The following is a 21120-nucleotide window of genomic DNA, read 5'->3' as shown; positions in this document are numbered from 1 at the left end:
AATGGGCACAATATCAATGTTTTACGCCCTTCCACTGTTCCTCCAGCTTGAGGCTGGTGCCTTGTGGGGGATGGGAAGGGTCAGAGCCTTTTGTTCTTTTCAGGAGGATGTGACTTTCCAGCCTGGAAATCCAGCCACTGAAGGTGCTTCAGACCTTAAGTGCCCGAGCTATTTGTTATTAGCCTTTTCACACTAGGATTTTGGTATAATCCAGTAGCAGCCTTGGTGGTCCTTTGCGCCCCTCCCGCAACATCTGCTGGGCTTGCCTGCAAGCAAGAGATGGGTTTCTGCATGCTGGTGGAGGGGGGCCTCCAGGCAAGCCAAAATAGTGCTTTGTAAATTGAACCTGGACAAACTTAAGCCACATGATATAAGTTCAGCTTCCTGTACTCCTTTGGGGTTTTAGTTTGCTGGTGCAGGTAGCCTTCTGTCAGCTCTGACTTTTTCTATTGGGAGTTGGGGGGGGGTATGCAGATTACATTCCCACTTGATACCTTTCTGGCCCCATGCTCAGGACTGCTATGCTGTTGGCCTGACACCAGTTACTTCACCCTTTTGAGGAAGTGCCACTAGTAGAGGATTTGTTTTGCAAGCAGAAGGTCCCAGGTTTAATCCCTGCCAGCATCCTCAGGTAGGACTGAGAGTGCTCACCACTTGAAAGGCTGGAGAGCTGCTGCCTGCCAGTGTTGATAATTCAGAGCTAGATGGACCATAACAAAGAGATTGATGGATTGAATAAGAGGTGTGCATTTACATAGGTTTAAAAAAATCTAGTGTAAACCCAAGGATGGTTCACCTGTGGCTATCCCTAGATTGCTGGACTATATCTCCCATCATCCCTGACCATAGGTCAGTAGGTTTTATAAAACTCCAGCATCTCTAGGTAGAGCTGGGAGAGACCCCTGCCTGAAACCTGAGACAGCTGCTGCCAGTCAGTGTTGAAAATACTGTGGTAGATGGACCAACCCTTTGAGTGATAGCCCTGCAGCTAGGAACACATTGACTGCTGTTCCTTAGGGTAGGTGGCTAGGATTCCAAATGAAACTTCTCCCTCTGCATTTTTTTGCTTTCTCCACCAGCCCCTATAGGAGACATGGAAGGTAATGACATCTGTGAGTCATGGAGCATTCCCCTGGCCAGCAGAGGAAGGAGAGAGGGCCCTCCCTTCTCCAAGCTTCAGGTGGTGCCATTGCCCTCCGTTATGAGCTGCCTGGTTCAGCCCAGCCATTGAAATGTCAGTGAAGTCAAAAGTCGCTGCTGGCTGCCTCTGCTTCCTGAGGGCCAAGCTGCTTGGGAAGGTGACCTGCAGATCAAGAACAAGTTTCTCCCATCAATCTGGCTGGACTGTCTGGATTCAGCCCATGCCTGCCCACCACCTCCGCCTTCTTCCACTGAATCATGGCTGCTTTCCTAATCTGCTCATTCCCTACAGAGTCTTGGGACTTGGGACAGCTCCACCCAAGCAACAGAGGTTAAGGGTGGGCCAGTTTCCTGTATGTTGAAGCTTCTTCCCTTGTCTTTAGAAAGGAAATGAGCCTAGGCTGCATTTATACACAATCAAAGGATGTAAAAAAGGGGGTTTGTAGGGCAGCCTGCCTTGACCTGGTGCCCTCCAGACATGGTTGGACTCAAATTCGAATAAGCCTCAGCCAGCATGGCCGTGTTTGGGGATGATGGGAGGTGTAGTCCACTATCTGTAGAGCATAAGGCTGGGAAGGCTACAGTAGGACTAAAATTTCTCATCAGATTGGGAAATTTCCCACCGGCCTCGAGGGGAGTGCATTTATATTGCAAAAATACACAACAAAACTATTAATACAAATTAACTAATAAATAAATCCTAATGTAAATCCCTTCATCCGACCATTTTCTGCCACTCCTTCAGACACCCGGCTCTCACACAGGACCCAAACAAACTCACAGATCACTCCACTCCCAAAGAAGTTTCCTGGAATCTGCTGGCACCACCCTAGTCTTTCATGCTGGGGTTTATGGACAGGCACCCAGGTCTGATGGTGCTTCCTTGGGCTACCCACCACTGCATCCCATTCAGCTCTCAGATTAGCTGTACTGCATGAACCCAGTTCCAGGCGGCAGCAGGTTTGGTTGGGTGAGTTTCCTAAGAGGTCCAAAGGATGGCCAATATGACATCCATCCACTTACTGTTCTTTCTGTGGCCTCTGCAGGGGTAGTGGTGGTGCAAGCAATGCAAGCAGTGAGCATGGTTTCTCTAGAACGTTGATTTTGAAGATTTACTACTGCCCTAAATTGATGAGAGATCTGATTTAGTATCTTTGACTTTTATAAACAAAAGCAAAAAATAAAGAAAATAAGCCATGTTAGTTTTTTTCATGCTATCTTGACAAGTTTTCCCAAATAATAATAATAATAATAATAATAATAATAATAATAATAATAATAATAAAATTGAATTGGAATTGGGACTGGGGTGGATTTAATCAAATGAGAGTAGAATGGCTTAAATGTTTGAACCAACAGTGCTTTACTTGGAAACTATTTTTATTGTAGGACTTGTAAATATTTTAAGACAGGAAAATGCAATAGCATTTACTTCTCTTCTATTGTTTAGAATTTAAGTGGGTGGTGGTTAAGACACTAAAACTGTTAACAGACTAATTTTAGCATGCCTGAATAGCTCTGGGCATAAATATGTGATTCCTAGAGGTAGTCACCAGAATAAGTGACTTACAGCTTATACATGGTCCACCACAACATCATTAGGGACAATAAATGGGAAATGATGGCCATTACACACTTATAAAAGTACTAGTGGTTTAAGCCCGTTAAAATAACGGGCGCTAGAACAGATGGTGGAGTGGTGGCATCCAGTTCACCTCCTCTCCAGCCACCACAATTCCTTTCTCCCCACACAAAGGGATGTGTGGGTCTCTCTCCCATAGGAGACACCCCATCCCATCTCTTCCACCCCCTCACCCCATCCTTCACTCCAGTTCCCCCAACACACCCCTCACCTGCCAAGCCTTTCTCCTCACAGGCCGCCATGACGCGTAGAGGGGGGAGGAGAAGGGGGCGGGGCACACGGGGACACCAGAAGCGGTCTGAACGGCGCGCGTGGCGGCGGCGCTGGGAGACCGCGGAAGGCGGGGTTTGCGTGTGAGGGGAAGCGGGGAGCATGCGCACCCGCGCGCTGAGAGGCGAGCGAGAGAGAGAGAGGGAGGGGGAGGGGGAGCCGTTGTGGAAGCCCGAAAGCCTCGCAAAAGACGGCCTGAGGCACCAGCGAGGTCCCCACACCCCTACACCTCACCTCAGCTTCACGCCGCGGTTTCTATCCCTTTATTTTCTTCAAGCACCTTTTTGAGCTTCATCTCAAAACTATGTGGCTCAGTCACAGCCAGCATGTTTCAAACGTTGAAGTTCAGAGTGGTTAATTGGAAGTCGCCCATTAAGTCCTCCCCCCCCCCAGCCTGAAATGTTCTGTATCTCATTTGTAGAGAACGCACTTCCTCTGCCGACAGACAACCCTCTCAGCTTTTCTTTACGTCCCCACAGCTTTCTTCCCTCTAGCATGGCATACATAATAAATGCATCACACTTCTGCCTCTGTTGCCAAATGTGTTCCATGTCATTCCAGTCCTTCACTATGCCGTGCTCCATAGGGTAGCGGATGGAAAGAAGGCCTCTGTGGGGCGGGGCACACGGGGACACTGGAAGCGGTCTGAACGGTGCGCGCGGCAGTGGCAGCGCTGGGAGAAAGTGGGGTTTGCATGTGAGGGGAAGCGGGGAGCATGCGCGCCCGCGCGCTGAGAGGCGGGCGCGTGAGCGAGCAAGAGAGAGGGAGAGGGAGGGGGAGGGGGAGCCGTTGTGGAAGCCCGAAAGCCTTGCAAAAAGACGGCCTGGGGCACCAGCGAGGTCCCCACACCCCTACACCTCACCGAGTGAAGGGTGGAGCGCGCGCATGGTCTGTCCAGGGCGGGGGATCCCTGCCTTTGTTTGTCACATGGCCCTTGGGGGAGGCGCCTCCTTCTCTGCCGGTCGGAGATGCAGCTCTCCGCCCGCTTCTGCTGCTAAGCCGGACCGCGGTTGCTGGGGAGGGGGGGAGGAAGGGGGGACGTGAGCCCAGCTCTCCTCAAGTCTCTCACAGCGCGCCACATATTGACTCGCCTGTCCCGCTCAGTGCCCCTTTCCTCACGTCCCGCCGCTCTAGACCCTCGTTGCTTGGGGGGGGGGGGAAGGCTGCCGAGTCAAAAGGGTCTGTGAGCCCGCCCTCAGCCCATGCCTGCCTGAGGGGAAGCGGTGTGGGTGCCGGCCAGCTGAGCCTGCGCCAAGTCCAGCCTATGCCCGGAGCCACCCGGTCCAGAGAGACACTCAGCCTCCTCAGCAGCGGCTCCTGGAGGCGGTGGATTGGCAGAGGGGTGGCCGGCGGCAGCGACCCCGACATGCTTGGAAAGCAGCCCCCTGTACTGACTGGCAGCAACAACAACCGGCTTTCAGCAGCAAGAGCGGCAGCGTGGCCTCCCTTCTCAGACTCTCTCGTCCTATGGAGCGCCAACATTCCACTCCAACCGCCAATTCAACTGCTGCTGCTGCTGCTCCCGGCCCGATGTCTCTCCATCCAATCCCTGTGTCCCTGGGCCACATGCGCAGTAGTGCAAACCCAGAGACACACGGACTGGACGCAGAGACACTTGCATTTTATATATATATAGATAGAATTGGAAGAGAGCTGAGAGACTGTTTAGTTCATGCTTTGCACATGTATCCATAGGCTTGGTGGAGTGAACTGGTAGCAACATGGAATGGCATGCAGGTAAAGTGTGCAGACTGGAGCACTCTATCCCTCTGCTGCACTCAGCATAGAAATGAACACTTACTTGGCTAATGGAAAAAGGGGTGGCACTCTCTTTCTCTCCTTTGCCAGCAGGCTAGTAAACATTATTTTGCAGGCTAGTAACTTCATTTATAAGGGACCCAGGTGGCGCTGTGGGTTAAACCACAGAGTCTAGGGCTTGCTGATCAGAAGGTCGGCGGTTCGAATCCCTGCCACGGGGTGAGCTCCCGTTGCTCGGTCCCAGCTCCTGCCCACCTAGCAGTTCGAAAGCACATCAAAGTGCAAGTAGATAAATAGGGACCGCTCCAGCGGGAAGGTAAACGGCGTTTCCGTGCGCTGCTCTGGTTCGCCAGAAGCGGCTTTGTCATGCTGGCCACATGACCCGGAAGCTGTCTGCGGACAAACGCCGGCTCCCTTGGCCTATAAAGCGAGATGAGCGCCGCAACCCCAGAGTTGGACACGGCTGGACCTGATGGTCAGGGGTCCCTTTACCTTTACCTTTTAACTTCATTTATACATCTGGCTTAAAGACCCTAGAATCCTCATTCCCAACTGAAATTTAACCTTATATAAATAAGAAAGTGTGGATTTACATTTCTGAACCACCACTTGGTGCTAACAAGGGCCCTCAAAGCTGTTTACAGAAAATTACATCTGAGGGATACAGAACCTCTAAGGTCCAAGAGCCACATCTGGTGCTCCAGATTCTTTATCCAGCTTTTGGGAGTCTCTAGGCCATGTCTCTTCTGCAAGCAGCGCCTTCCCTGGCTCTCCTCCACACCTTCCTTGACTGCTTTTGCCTGGCTGGAATGTGTCCTTGAGCTGTGATAATCTCTCTTGTTTGCCTTAGATGAAGGGTGGGTGTGTATAGAAATCTCTTACTTTTGCATGCATGGAATGTAAACAAGCTATACAAAAAAGTAATACGGAATCATAGAATTGTAGAGTTGGAAAGGACTCCAAGTATCATCTAGTCCAACCCCCTGCAATGAGGAATCTCAACTGAAGCATCCATGACAGATGGCCATCCAGCCTCTGCTTAAATTCCTCCAAGGAGGGAGAGTCCACCATCTCCCGAGGAAGCCCAAGCCCAAGTTCTGCTATTGAGCAGCTCTTACCATCAGAAAGTACTTCCCAATGTTTATTCGTAATCTCCTCACTTGTAATTTGAAGCCATTGGTTCAGGTCCTACCCACCAGAGCATAGCCTTTCTTGAAAGCCTGAGTTCGTTCTTAGCTTTAGCCCACCTGACATTCACCCTGCAACTGTTGGCTACTCATCTATACTCTTCCTTTGTAATTTCCCCTTTCTTGCATTTCTTATACATGCCCTTCTTAAATCTCAGCTCATCTGTAATCTCCTTATGCAGCCACACTGGTTTCTTTAGATGCCTCCCATCTCTCTTGTTGGAATTGTCTGTCTTTGTGCCTTCAATATTTCACCTTTAAGGCGTAGTTAGCGGGTGGGGGGCACTGGACGGCACACTGCGGGGGTGGCACTTACTGCCTGAGCCACGTGTCTCTCCTGGGAGTGACACGGTGGATCGGGTGCCTACAGGCTCCGCGTTGCCCAAAACAGCAGTGTAGGGCTTGTGTCTGCCCACCACCTCCTGCAGGCTCAGCCAACATACAGCTGAGGGGGAGGCAGTGAGCGGACTGTCTGCAAGCTTAGTGCTACTTTTTTGAGCAGCACAGGGCTGGCATCTGATAATCACTTCCCCCTCAGCTGTAGCGCAGCTGAGGGCGAGCTGGTGGGCAGACGGCAGCATGGGGCTTGCTTCTGCCCACTGCCTCCCCCTCAGTCGCCCTACTGCGGAGGGGTAGGGGGAGGCTTGGCTCTGCACAGCTCACCCTGCCACGGCTTGCCCCGCCCCCATGGGCAACCTGCCCTGGGCGCAGGATGCATGTGCTGCCTTGGGTGCCTGAGCGGCTAGCTATGCCGCTGACTCCCATTCATTTCTCACCATGCGACTTCACCCAGTAGTTCCTTAAGTTTTTTGAAATCAACCTTCTTAAAGTCCAGAGTGCATGTCTGACTACACTCAGTTTTCCCTTGCCTCTGTATTATGAAACCCAGGAAGACAGGATCACTTCTTCCCAAGTTTTCGAGTAGTTCCACTTTATCAATCAGTTCCTCTCTCTCGTTGAGGATCCAGTCCAAAATAGATGATCCCCTTGTTGCTTCTTTCACCTTTTGAGGAAGAAAATTGTAAGCGAGGCAATGGAGGTGTTAGTTAAACCTTACATTCTCGGCAGAGGTTGAGTTCCAACAGATATCAGGGAAATTGAAGTCTCCTATGAGTATTATCTCTCTCCTTGAATGTTTGGTAATCTGCTCTAGGAAGTGCATCCAACTCTTTAGTATGGCTTGGCAGACACCCGCAGTAAGGTCACTGTTGTTTCTTTCTCTTACAATTTTTACCCATATACACTTCAATCATCTTTTCATGCTCCAGGTCATGGATATCTTCACAAGTGTACATTTTACATAAAATGCTGCTACTCCTCCCTTCCTATTTGGTCTATCCTTTTGGACAGGTTTTACCCTTCAATTTCTACATTCCAGTCTTGAGTCTCATCCCACCATATTTCAGTAATGCCTACCAGAAAACAAGCTTACACTGTCTTCCATTAGACAGCACTTTAGATACAGTAGTTGAAAATGGCTTTAGATATTGGCAAATCACATCTCCTCTTATCCAGATGAAACATACACAACTCCCTCAACCATTCCTCATAAGGCTTGGTTTCCAGACCATTTTATCTTCTGTGTTACCCTCCTCTGCATACATTCCAGTCTGTCAATATCCTTATTAAACTGTGGTGCCCAGAACTGGACACAGTACTCTAGGTCAGTGTTTTTCAACCACTGTTCCGCGGCACACTAGTGTGCCGCGAGATGTTGCCTGGTGTTCCGTGGGAAAACATGGGCTGGCGGTTGCGGCACTGGCGGGAGGTGGCGACGCTGCTGCTAGCGGCAGGTGGGCTGGGCGCGTCTCCCCCTCGGCCCACGGCGGCGGCGGGCGCCTTTGACTATGAGCTGCTCCTCCTGCGGCGGAGCCCGCGGAGCGCCTTCCTGCCCAGTGCTCACGTCTTCGCGGGCGGCGTGGCGGACGCGGCCGACTTCTCGTCCGACTGGCTGCAGCTGCTGGCAGGCGGGCCGCGCTGCGGACTGGGCTCGGTGCGGGGCGAGTGCCCGAGGGCGCCGCTCTTCGCCGCCGAGTGCCCGGAGCTGGGCTCGCCGCTGCCGGGAGACATGGCCTTCCGCCTCTGCGCCATCCGCGAGGCCTTCGAAGAAGCCGGAGTCCTCTTGGTACTGCCCGGCCCGGTGGCTGATGCCGCCGCCGCCGCTACCACCGCGGGCCCGGCCCGCCTGCTGCCAGCCGAGCGCCTCCCGCCGTCCTCGGGACTGGCTGAGTGGCGGCTGCGGGTGCAGCGGCAGCCTGGCAGCTTCTTGCAGCTGTGCCAACACCTGAGCTGCGTGCCCAACATCTGGGCACTGCGCGAGTGGAGCAACTGGCTGACCCCCGTGGGCCGTGCGGGGCGAGGCGGCCGCCGCTACGACACCGCCTCCTACCTCTGCTGCCTACCTAGCATTGGGGCATCTGCTGCTACCAATGCTATTTTTCTAGAAAAAGAGGTGCTGGAGCCTGGAACTCATCACGGACGCCTTCCCTCGTTCTCTTATAATGGCGAAGGCGCCCACCTGAGAGGTGCCAGAACTGAGTTCCTGTGGCTGGGGGGAGAGTCCTGACTAGTACTATAGTTGTTATTTATTATTATTAGCCTGGTGGGGGCGGGGCAAGGTGCGCCATCTTCACATGCTCAATTCAGACATGAGAAGAATTATCATTTTTATTATTACTACTACTACTATTATTGTTATCTAATGGTGGTGTGCCTCGTGATTTTTTTCATGAAACAAGTGTGCCTTTGCCCAAAAAAGGTTGAAAAACACTGCTCTAGGTGTGCTCTAGCCAAGGTGGAATAGAGCAGTATTATTACTTGCCTTAATTGGGAAACATCCATTGCTCCACCCACTTTCTGTCTCTGGCCCCCAGCACAGCACCGGCCCAAGACATTTTGGCACTTGACGTGAACCAAAAAATGCCAGCCCCCCTGCCAGGGAAGAATGGGTGAGTGCAGATCTACATCAGGAATGGTGTGTGTGTGTGTGTGTGTGTGTGTGTGTGTGTGTGTGTGTGTAATGAATGTTACCCCATGGCTGAAGTGGGACTCAAAGGCCGGCACAGATGGAGGGAAGGGGCTCACTCAGAATCCTGCCAAGCAGGTGCATAGTCCAGGAGACCCTATAGTACGTTGGCTCCCAGTATGTTTCCGCGCACAATTCAAAGTGTTGGTGCTGACCTTTAAAATCCTAAATGACCTCAGCCCGGTATACCTGAATGAGCGTCTCCACCCCCATCATTCTACCTGGACACTGAGGTCCAGCACCGAGGGCCTTCTGGCGGTTCCCTCACTGCAAGAAGCCAAGTTACAGGGAACCAGGCAGAGGGCCTTCTCAGTAGTGGCACCCGCCCTGTGGAACACCCTCCCATCAGGTGTCAAAAAAATAAACAACTACGGTATCTTACTTTTAGAAGACATCTGAAGGCAGCCCTGTTTATGGAATAATCTGATGAATTATTGTATTTTAATATTTTGCTGGAAGCCACCCAGAGTGGCTGGGGAAACCCAGACAGATGGGCAGGGTATAAAATTTTATTATTATTATTATTATTATTATTATTATTATTATTATTATTAGCAACCCTGCTATTTCCTCCCTAAATTTGGAAGACCAGCAGTGCCTCTTAATTGCCAAGAGGCCACTGTAGAGGTGGCATGGGAGAGCAGATCCAGCCTCTAAGGAGTTCACTGCAGCAGCGACTGATGCATTCCTCTGAGGACAGATCTGCTGCCCTTGTGGATCCTGCTGCCTGAGGTGGCTTCCTCACCTTGGCTCAGGGGTGGGACAGCCTTGCCCCAGCAGTTACCTATACAGGCAGAAAGATGCTCTCCATTCCTGAATAAGCAATAAAACAACTGAAGCAGATTTAAACACTTAAACCAAAATTGAAGCCAGTGAGTTGAAAAGAGAGCTCCATATTCTTCTTCCTTTATTACTCTTCCTTTTCCATTCTTTCCATCCCTTTCTGGCCCACACCTGTCAAAGCTTACGTTTTAAACCCTCTTGTTTCAGGGACACCTACCCACACACCCTCGTTGCACTTTTGCAGAGCTTAGGAAGTGGAGTCATACACTGGTATAATGTTAACAGTATGCTTTGGCCGCTAAAGCCCAAGCTTTCTCTTTCATCTGGAGTTCATCCTTCTGCTCTACTTCCACCAAAATCCTCACGCGCACCCCCCATCCCCATCCCCATTGGCCTGGGCTTTAATTGAAGCTTTTCTGTCTTTGCCACTCACTCTTCAGATGACAGAGAGGCGCTCAGTGAAGAGGGAAATGCCATTTTAATGGGCAGCGTTGTGTAACTCGTTACATAAGTCACCTCTGTGCTCAGAAGCGCTTTGGAAGAGTTCTGTTCACTCAGAGGCGCTTTGTGGCTTCATTATCAGGTGGGAAGAGAGGACCTTTGTTGCTCTCCCTCTGGTAGCTTTTGGGATGCTTCCTTCCTTCCTGTCCCCTTAGGCCTTTTTTGAAAAAGAGTGACACAGCTTGTTAGCCCTCCAGTTGATTGCACGATTCTTAAATTTTGAGAGTTCTTTCAAAAGCTGTGTCTGCTTCCAAGCATCATTGTCACAGTGGGGGAAATAAATGTTTTGACTGACCTGGGGCTTTTTTATGTGTGTGAAATTGTCCGCCTGGTCTTTTAAATGAATCATTTTTTAAAAAGCAGTTTTTGAAAAGCATCCTTTGAGGAAATCAAGGGCTTTGGGTTTTCTGATTATTTATATCTAGGCTGGATTGGTCTCAGTCCCTCTAATAGTGAACTCATGTGGTGGGTGCCACTATGGCCGTATGCTTCCTCCTGATTCACTTGCACAAAACTTACACAGGAGTTAGATTGTGGGTAATAATCCAAGATTCGTCCTACTCAGAGAAGACTCATTGAAACTGATAGACATGACTAACTTAGGTTCATGAATTTTGCATGGTCTACTCTTAGTAGAACTTTGCTGGCTACAATCCACAAGCAGCACACTACACTTCCCCCCAAACAAAAGAATCACTTGTTTTATTTTGCAAAAAAGTAAGCGTATTTTTTTCCTGCTGCTTGGATCCTGCTGCAAGCCTGGGGCCAATAAATCCTCCACTGGCTCCTTTTTTCTGCCTCAACCTGCCCCTATGGTTTTCAATAAATAAAAATAAAAAATGGACCTCCTTCACTAGGTTTTAATGTTCTGCCTTGGCCAACTGACAAAGGCTTTGCTCAAGCAAATTGCAGTGTGTCGAAATGTCGCCCAGCTGCTCTGAGCTGCTCCAGCAGCATTCGAAGGTGACTCAGAATTGCTGGTGCTCGGGGCTGGCTTTGTGTGCCTGAAGGCAGTTTCCCAGCCAGGGCACTCTTGCCTGGAAGTCACAGGCTGGTTTTTAAATGTTTGTCAGTGTGTGTGTGTGTGTGTGTGTGTGTGTGTGCGCGAGAGAGAGAGAGAGAGCTGTGTGTGTTGTCAGGAGTTAGGCACGCGCCGACTTGTGGCAAGGCAAGCTGTAAAGCCAGCATAAGGCCATGACTCAGCAGCTGGACCACGTTCAAACCCAGCCTGGTAAGGCACATTCGTCTTTGCCAAACAGATGAAATGAGGAAGGTTTGTATGCAGGCTTATGTGTTAGATTTTCTCTCGGGGAAGTGGAGAGGAGGCAAAGGCTGTGGCCCAGAGATCTTGGTTAGGGGCGGGGGCTCTGTTGTTAACTATTTTCGAAGGCAAGGAAGCATCCATGCAGATGAAATGCAGGTGCCCATGGGAGGCTGTTTTGAGAGGTTTGAGGTTAGAGTAAAAGGGTATAAAACTATGCATGGCATGGAGAAAGCAGTTAGAGTGACATTTTCCCTCCCCTTCTCATAACACCAGAACCCCAGGATCATCCCTTGAAGGTGAATATTTAAAGATTTCAAGACAGGCACAAAGAAGTAGTGCTCCACACAACACATAGTTAAAACAGTAGGATTTGCTGCAGCAGGATGATGCGACAACCAGCAGTTTGAATGGCTTTAAAGAGGACGTAGACAAACACATGGAGCAAAGACTGTCAGTGGCTGGTAGATGTGATATGCTTGTTTATGCCTCTGAATGCCAGTTGCTGGAAATCACCTGTGAAGAGATGGCTGTTGCACTCAGGTTCCCACTTGGGGGTTTTCTTAGGCCTCTGGTTGGGCACTGTGAGAACACGATGTGTGACTAGATGGGCCATGTACCTGATCCAGTGCACCAGGCTCTTCTGATTGGAATTCTGATCTCTGACAGACTTAACCGCTAAAAATAATGAGCAAGCTTTCAGAGGTTCTCCATAATTCATCATCACACCTTAATGACTATAGCAGTTCGCTTTCCGGTTCATTTTTGCTCTTTCCCACTCTCCCTTGCTGTGGACATCTCAAAATGCTATTTTGTGACATTTTGATAAGTTGGATAGCAAATGTGTTGCCTAGTTATGGATTTTGGAATTGTAAAAATTGAACATTTTCATATCATTTACAGAAATAAAAGCTGTAAATGTGAAGAACTATTTTCACATCATATCGATTGCACCACACACTCTGGCATGGGGTAGGAGGAAAGAAAATGTAACGAGGGCATTCCTAACCATACACATACATTTATTTGGTTTTCAAATTAAAATTTTACAACCACAAACATACAACGTAAACACAAGATTCCAGAGAATCTCCTGGACTTCCCTCCTCCCCTTTGTGGGCCCTATTATTAATAATTTCCTCCTGCATCTTTTATAATAATCCAAATCTTTTCTATCTCCATTACAGGTATATCAAAAATTCACCATTAAACTACAAGTATTACTCAAATCCTACTAACGATTTTAACTGTTTACAATGGTTTTTAAGGTAAATTATAAAATTTTCCCATTCCTTATTGATCTTCCTGATTTCTTATTCTTCTGTTCATTTTTGCCATTGAGGCATAATCCCACCAACTTGATCTGCCATTCTTCTCTGGTAGGGATTTTATCTTCTTTCCATCTGTGGGCCAGTAATATCTGCACAGCTGTGGTTGCATACATAAACAGACTTTTCTGCTCCCTTGGGATTTCAGCACCTAGAACAGTGTTTTTCAACCACTGTTCCGCGGCACACTAGTGTGCCGCGAGATGTTGCCTGGTGTGCCGTGGGAAATTACTTTATATATAGTCAATATAGGCACAGAGTTAAATTTTTTAACATTTTCTAATGGTGGTGTGCCTTGTGATTTTTTTCATGAAACAAGTGTGCCTTTGCCCAAAAAAGGTTGAAAAACACTGACCTAGAATTCCTAAAAGAAAGGCTTCAGGGTTTTGTTTTTTGTTTTAGAAAAAAACATAACTGTACACAGTCTTAGCTAGGAGTAAGTCCCATTAAACTTGGTGGGAATCAGGACCCATCTGCACTGTACGTTAAAAACACTATCATACAAAAACACTTAAAAAAAATTAAAAACACTTTAAACAGTCATTGTCCCCCCCCCCCAAAAAAAAGCATCTGGGGAAGTGTAGCTTGTACAGGATGGTGAGAGTTTTTAGGAGATATCATATTCTCTTCCCAGATCTACGATTCCCAAAGATCCCTGGGGAAGAGGGTTTAGCTGTTAAAACCACTCTGGGAATTGTAGCTCAGTGCAAAGAAAAGGTGTCATCTAACAACTCCCAGGACTCTTAACAAACTACAGCTCCTATAATTATTTTTGGGGAAAGCCATGACTGCAAAGTGGTATAGTAGTGCTTTAAATGTTTGATATAGATCAGAGGTCGGCAACCTCCGGCCCATGGGCCAGATGTGGCCCACGAAGACTGTTTTAGCAGCCCACAAGCCACCCGTTCGGGAAGTCCCCTGCGCGTGTTGCCGGAAATCACTTCTGCGCAGGCGCGATTTTCGGCATCTGGGCATGCGCAGAAGCGATTTCCGGTGCCACGGACATGTGCAGATGTGATTTCTGGCATTGCACTGCGCTAGTCCAGCCCACGGACGATATTCATGGGATTGATGCAGCCCATGGCCGGTAAACCTTGCCGACGCCTGATGTAGATGAAGCCTTAATTCTTAGTAAACATATATATAATTTCCCTCTCAGTTACTTACTAGACAAGAGGGATAAGGAAAGCTGAGCGTTGGAGGAAATGTTATTCTTTCCGTGATTGCCACCCAATCAAATTTAATCTCATTCAAAAGCAGAACATGGTGAAGGCGGGGTAAACCCATCTCACTGTGGAAATACTAGAATTAGGCCTGTCACCGATTTTAAAAAGCCTTGGCTAATCTGATTGTGTGAATTTTAATCCATGGAAGGAATCTGTGTAAATTTGCATAGAAATACAAAAGAGTTCTTTCCGTCTTTGTTTTAGACCAGAGGTCTAAAACCTTTTCAAGCCTGTGGGCACATTTGGATTTTGGAGTGAACTCTGTAGACAGCATCCCCTCTGGTCACTTCAAGATACGCACACCCAAAAAGACACTCACTCATCACTTTACTAAGAGTTTTGGGTAGAAGTTGGATCTACTAGAATTAAACTGAGCCTTAAAAATGTCATCCTTCCAACTTCCCCTTTCAGCTCTATGTACTTTTTAAGGGAGAAAAAGCCTATCTCATGGATCATGCAGCAAATTATCCTCCTACTCCTCCACAGGGGAGGGGTAGGACAGGTCCAAATGACAAGAAGCAGAATTTTGACAGAACATTTAAAAATTCAGAAGGCAGCAGACTTACCTTTGCTAAGAGATTTTCAAGAAGAGGCCACCTTCCAGGGATATTGGACCAGATTATCTTTGACGACCCCCCCCCCCCCCATGTCCTATGCATCTTTGGCACACTGTTATTTGGATTAGGAACACCCAGAGCACCATTTATGTCATGGCAATTTGTTTTGATGTTGGACAGTCACATATGCTGGAATATAAAAGGCTAAACTTAGCATTTATCATTGTTAGAGAGAGAAGGTTAGTGTTGAAACAGCTGACAGTCATAAGGCAGTAATTTTTCGGCTAGCACAGAGGGAGTTTTGCATAGTGACCTCAGTAGCAGACTGCAAGTACAGTCTGCGCATGAGCGTGACGTCACTGCACGCGTCTGCGCATGCACGACCTGCTGAACCCGGAAGTACTCTGTTCCATTACTTCCAGGTTTGGCGCGTTTGTAACCCGTGTTGTTCGCAACCCACAGCGAACGCAACACGAGGTATGACTGTAATGCTTCTGAATACCAGTTGCTGGAAACCACAAAAGTGGAGAATTGCCCTTGTCCTCAGGTCCTACTTGCAGGCTTCCCATTGGGCCTCTGGTTGGCCACTGTGAGAACAGGATGCTGGCCTAGATGGGATGTTTGCCTGTTCCAGCAACCAGGCTCTTCTTGCATTCTCATGTATTCTGTTTGCCTAGCCTAACTGCAGGCAGATAGACATAACAGCCGGTGTGATTTATAAACTGAGGCAATCGCATCTTTGAACAAGCTGAAGGAACAGATTGAGAGAGCCACTGTTTATTTTTGTCTGATAATGTACTTGAAGGCCAGGTGGTTGTTTTCCATCTGCCTTGCCTGCCCCGTCGCTCAGCTCCCCCTGTTGTTGTTGTTTAAATTTATATACTGCCCTTCATCTGTTGTAACAGCGGTGTCAAGATTCCAGTGGATGCAAGCAATTTTATCCTCAAAAGCTTTGCAAACAAGTCACAGTGAGTTGCCATAGGTTCCGCCACCTCCTTTGGGCCAGACTGTAGAAGGCTGTATACTCATAGCTGTCAACTTTTCACTTTTCTTGCGAGGAATCCTATTCGGAATAATAGAATTTCCCTTAAAAAAAGGGAAAAGTTGACAGCTATGTCTATACTACCTGGAAAAGCTCTGTTGGACGGCACAATGAGGATGCAATGGAGGCAGCAGAGTAAGGCTTCTTTGCAGGCTTCACTGCTTACTAGGTATACTCAATGATGAGCTCCCACCAGAGTTTGATTGCATTCAACCAGATTTTTCTTCCACTCAGGTTCGAACCATCTCCTAGCCTCTTTCCTCGCCAGGGGCAAAACTAGGCTGTATTTCACCTGGGTCAAAGACCAAGTTTGGCACCTCCCTGTGCATATTTGCATACACAGAGAGAGAGAGAGAGAGAGACACTGGGAGCCTCAATGGTGCCCCTCTGGAGCCTTCACCCGGGGCTAAACACCTGGCTAGCTCCCCTGTAGCTATAACTCTGTTTCTTGCTCTAAGCTCTGGAGCAGGGGTCAGCAAACTTTTTCAGCAGGTGGCCGGTTCACTGTCCCTCAGACCTTGTGGGGGGCAGGACTATATTTTGGAAAAAAAATGAACAAATTCCTATACCCCACAAATAACCCAGAGATGCATTTTAAATAAAAGGACACATTCTACTCATGTAAAAACACCAGGCAGGCCCCACAAATAACCCAGAGATGCATTTTAAATAAAAGCACACATTCTACTCATGTAAAAACACGCTCATTCCCAGACCGTCCGCGGGCCGGATTTAGAAGGCGATTGGGCTGCATCCAGCCCCCAGGCCTTAGTTTGGGGACCCCTGCTCTGGAATATATCAGGGAGCCAAACACTCCACCAAGCAGGAGAGGGCGCTCAGGGGTGATCCTGTCAACAGCCTGAGCCATTCAGTTGTTCCAGAAGTCAGCCAGGGCCCCAACAGGAAATCTCCCACAGCACTCTGGAAGCCCACTGGATCCATCGGCTTCTAAGGGCAGACCATCTAACAGGTCCCCCACCGCAGTGGAGGGGAAAAGGTACTGAAAGCCTACATCTCAACAGGAAGTGACCTGACAAGGGACTGATGTCAATATCCCCTACTTTTAGATCACCCTCTTCCTATCCAGTTGAGAAAACAAGGTCCAGAGTGTGGCCTGCCACATGCGTTGGGCCGGTGACAGCTGCATTGTCATCACTGGAGCCATGATGTTGAAGAGCAGCATAGATATACATACATATGAACATGCGCACACACACACACATATACAAATGAAGTCCTGAGCCACCCCAGAATCAGTCGCCTCAGTATGGATGTTGAAGTACCCCCCAAACCAGTTGTCTGGGAGTCCCAAACCTCTTCTGAGACCAGTTGTGTCAGATCAGGAAGGAGACTGCCAGCAGTAGCTTACTGTGAAATCACCCGGACTTGTTTCACTTTGAAGTTTAAGTGGTTACAAATATGCCTGCTGGTGTTAAAAAGGTACCGCTTCTTCTTTGCAAGGGCTACAGACCGTGAAAAATGCATTGAAACTAAAATAGCTCAGATGAAAATGAGGGTAGAGAGGGGGAAACCCCTTACATGATTATGCTTCCTCTCCTCATTTAAGCAGCCAGTTTAACAATATATCATTACAGTGGTACCTTGGTTTACAACCATAATCCGTTCCGGGGGTCTGGTTGTAAACCAAAACAGGTTGTAACCCAAGGCACACTTTCTCTAATGGGGCCTCCCCCCAAAAAATTGGTTGTAATAATAAAAAAGGGTTGTAATCCAAAAAAAGGGACACACACTTCTGTATTTGACGTGGTTGTAATCCAAAACGGTTGTAATCCAAAGCAGTTGCAAACCAAGGTACCACTCTATATCCTTTTCCGCATTTATTCCAGTTACCATGGCCTCCTCCCATATATCTGCTGGAATGTTGGGTTGTATTCAACAGAGGCCACATTCACATTGTACTCTCAAACCATTATGATGCCACTTTAAACAATTACAGTTTCTGACAAAAGATTCTGAGGTCTTTAGTTTGTTAGGGGTGCTGAGAGTTGTTAGGAGACCCCCTATTCCCCTCCCAAAGCTACATTTCTTGGAGCGTTTTAACAATCCTTCACAGGGAGCTTTTGGAATTGTAGCTCTGGGAGGGGCACGGGGGGTGGTCTTGTAACAGCTCTCTGCACCCTTATATTGGAAAAACTGGGAGAAGTTTAAAGCTTTAATTTTGAAAATATAATATCATGAAAGCCCATATTGATCCTGTACTATTATTGACAAATTATACTGAAGACAGGGAAAGAACACAAAAATCTTATTGGTAACTGCAACAGCTATTCTTCTTGCAAATAAATAGCAGTCTTGACCCTCTGCAAATCAGGTGGAGTTTGCTGTAAAACCTTCTGGTGAAGGCAACATCTGTCATAAGCCTATCTGCTTCCACCCACGGTCTCCACTCAGCACCGTTGAGGCATATTATTTAACCTGGCAGTGTTTTCCTTCTAGAAAAAAAGGTGTTGGTACTCACCATGAAGTTGTTAGAGTAAGTGCCACACTTTTAACCAGTGCTTCTGGGGTGGGGGGAGGTGCTGGCACTGTGGACCAGAAAAAAAGAAAAAAGCACTGCTTTCAGGGGTCAAATAAATTGGGGTCAAATACTGTAAAGGAGAATGTGAGCTGCTTTGGGACTCCTTCGGGTAGTGAAAAGCGGGATATCAAATCCAAACTCCTCTTCTTCTTCTTCTTCTTCTTCTTCTTCTTCTTCTTCTTCTTCTTCTTCTTCTTCTTCTTCTCCTTCTTCTTCTTCTTCTTCTATCTGTTACTGACCAGTGGCAGAGCATATCCAGGTAGAGCAGGGAAAGACTCCTAGTCTGACACCCTGGTGAGCTGCTACCAGTCAATGTTGACAGTTCAGGACTAGAAGGGACCACCAGTCTGACCTGCAGATGGCAGTTTTCAATGTACCTATTTGAAGATTGTAATATGCAACACCTGCTATAATGGTCAGTTTCTCATTTGTCATCTTGAATCAATAATAGCTAGTTCTTCTGAGGCTGCTGTATTGCTGTATATCATTTTGTATTGCTGTATATCATGTGCTCTGTTTCAGCATCAGCCAACCATAAAAAAGATTTGATTTATGGATATGGGCATATTGCTTAGTGCAAGTTGGATTCCATCCCAATCAGATAAATATACTCATGCCCCTCTTCTTCTTTTTTGTAGATTCTCAGCGCTCCCATCTCGCCTCATTCACCATGAAGTTGAAGGACAAGTTCCATTCTCCCAAAATAAAGCGGACACCATCCAGGAAAGGGAAGCAGCCTGACCTCATGGTGAAGACTCCCGAGAAGGTGGTGAACAAGGTAAGTGGGTGGGTGTCATGCCCCCCCCCAAAGGCAGAGCCCATGAAAGGCGGGTGGTGCAATAGAGGCATTGTTCTTAAGTAGATATGTTGATCAGGAAGCAGTGGAAGTAGGGAGGTCCACCACAGAAACTTCCTTGCATCACAGGCCTGCAGGCCAGCCTTGCTCCTTGGTCTGAGTTGAGTCTTTGTGGATTCCTGCCTCCCCCCCCCCCCCCGGTGCATTTCCGGTGTTGATAGGCCAACAAGGCACGGGGCATAGGTCCCCAGTGTGGAGGCCCCACTCCAGGTGTCCCTGGACCAAGACCACCACCCCCACTCTGCCAGGCTTGAACATTAGATCCATCTCAGGTGTGAACATCATGCTGTATGTCGGAGTCACCAGCAAGCCTCCTTGTTGGTGCCACTGGTCTGATGCACCTGGCCAGTCTCCATCCTGCTTAGTCTGCTCCTCTAGGTTGGGGTCCTGGCAGAGGGAGAATGAGGCAGCCTGCAGCATTGGGTGAATTTATTTATGAGGCCAAGTGTTTAAGCAGAGAGACTTGCACAACAGTCAGTCTTTGTGGGGATTAGCTCCTAAGCAATGTTAACTATTGTCTTCAGCCAAATGATTAGCCGGAAGGGATGCAACTGATCAGGTTCACAGTGCAGGCAAGGAGGATGCGGGTGGCCCATGGAAGGCTCCCCCAAGATTTTATGCAAAGCCAACATGGGTGTTTCAGAGCAAGCTCTGTATTATTTGTCCTGTATCTGTATATATTTATTTTGGCCAAGCCTGGTTAACCATTGATTAGGGAGAGTCTAGCTAAAGCGGAAATGGAGTCGCCAAAAGTAACATTGAAATTCCTGGGTATGGTGCAACACCCGCCCCCCACCCACCCCGGAAAAAAAATTCTCAACCCAAAACAGAGTTTTAAAAAACCCACACCTGCTTACTTTTAACAGAGCCCTGTTTGTCTTGTCCTAAATTTGATTCCCAAGGCTTGCTGCAGGAAAGTGTCCCCAAAACATTCCATGTTATTTCTGTATCAGGGAGAAATAAAGTGTGCCTTTCTGATACAGCCCACCAGTTGCTAGGGCTCCAGTTTCTTGGATTGTGTAGGTGTGAGTCGCTCATTTAGTTTTTTGAGAGAGTTGTGGTGGTTCGACTCTTCTAGCTTTTGTGTGGTATATTCCCCTTCGTGTAGCTGGAGGGAGGCACATCCCTTTGGAACCCCCTCCTGTTACATATCAGCCAGGCACCATTTCCAAGGGCCTGCTTGGCTGTGTTGAAGATGCTCCTCTTTCAATAAAGTGGGGGTTGTTTTTTTAATCACAGTTGGTATTCATATTGGATTCGAAACCATTTTTAAAATAGATGTTTTTCTCGCATTGTGAAATACCTTCAAGGTGCTTCATCGGAAGTAATCCATAATTGAATTCTGCCAGGGATTCTTTTAGTTGTGATTCCTGCATTGCAGGATATTGGAATGGATGACTCTTAGGGGCCCCTTCCAATTCTATAATTCTGTGATTCTATGAATAATAACAACATGCAAGTAGACACAGGTAGCAGTTAGTTGACCCAGTATTTTTTGTGATAGCTCCTTCCTTCTTGTATGGTCACTGACCAAAACAGTAAATGTTTCCCTTTCTCCTTCCTTCCATTCCTCCTCAGAATCTCACTTGGCTGGAGGAGAGAGAGAAGGATGTAGTGAGTGCACTACGCTATTTCAAGACCATCGTTGACAAAATGGCAATCGACAGCAAGGTGCTGGAGATGCTGCCGGGATCTGCCAGCAAAGTACTGGAAGCCATCTTGCCACTGGTCCAAGCAGAGACGCGGATTCAGCAGAGGTGAGTTGCTGCCAGGGGATTAACCAGGAACAAGGAGGTTGCTGCTGCTGCTGCTGCTAAAAACACATTGCAAGCAATTACAGCTAATAACAACCTTCCATCCAGTGACCACAGAGTTCCCAGGTGATCAGTTAATGTCATTAAGGTAGATCTATTGGGTCTGCACTCAGTTGGGTATGCCATTGTGATGTGGAATATATTCAGTTTTGAAAGGCTCAAACCCTGCCTACCTCCAGCCACATGATCAC

The 21120-nt window shown here is 48.0% G+C and overlaps 1 protein-coding gene across 11 annotated transcripts in view; it reads left to right on the top strand.

Moving 5' to 3' along the window:
• RAPGEF1 (Rap guanine nucleotide exchange factor 1) overlaps nucleotides 1-21120 on the top strand; it is a 110937-nt gene that overhangs the window by 45329 nt on the left and 44488 nt on the right. For all 11 annotated transcript variants that reach the window (XR_004425840.1, XM_033138133.1, XM_033138130.1 and 8 more), the window contains 2 exons: nucleotides 18898-19037; nucleotides 20694-20872. Coding sequence is in view for 10 of the 11 variants with exons in the window: in XM_033138133.1 (XP_032994024.1) it covers nucleotides 18898-19037; nucleotides 20694-20872 (319 nt within the window). In the remaining variant the exon portion in view is untranslated. The remainder of the gene's footprint in view (nucleotides 1-18897; nucleotides 19038-20693; nucleotides 20873-21120) is intronic.

This window comes from Lacerta agilis, chromosome Z (assembly GCF_009819535.1).
Source record: "Lacerta agilis isolate rLacAgi1 chromosome Z, rLacAgi1.pri, whole genome shotgun sequence".
Classification (NCBI taxonomy): Eukaryota; Metazoa; Chordata; class Lepidosauria; order Squamata; family Lacertidae; genus Lacerta; species Lacerta agilis.
This window is presented reverse-complemented; position numbering and strand designations above follow the sequence as displayed.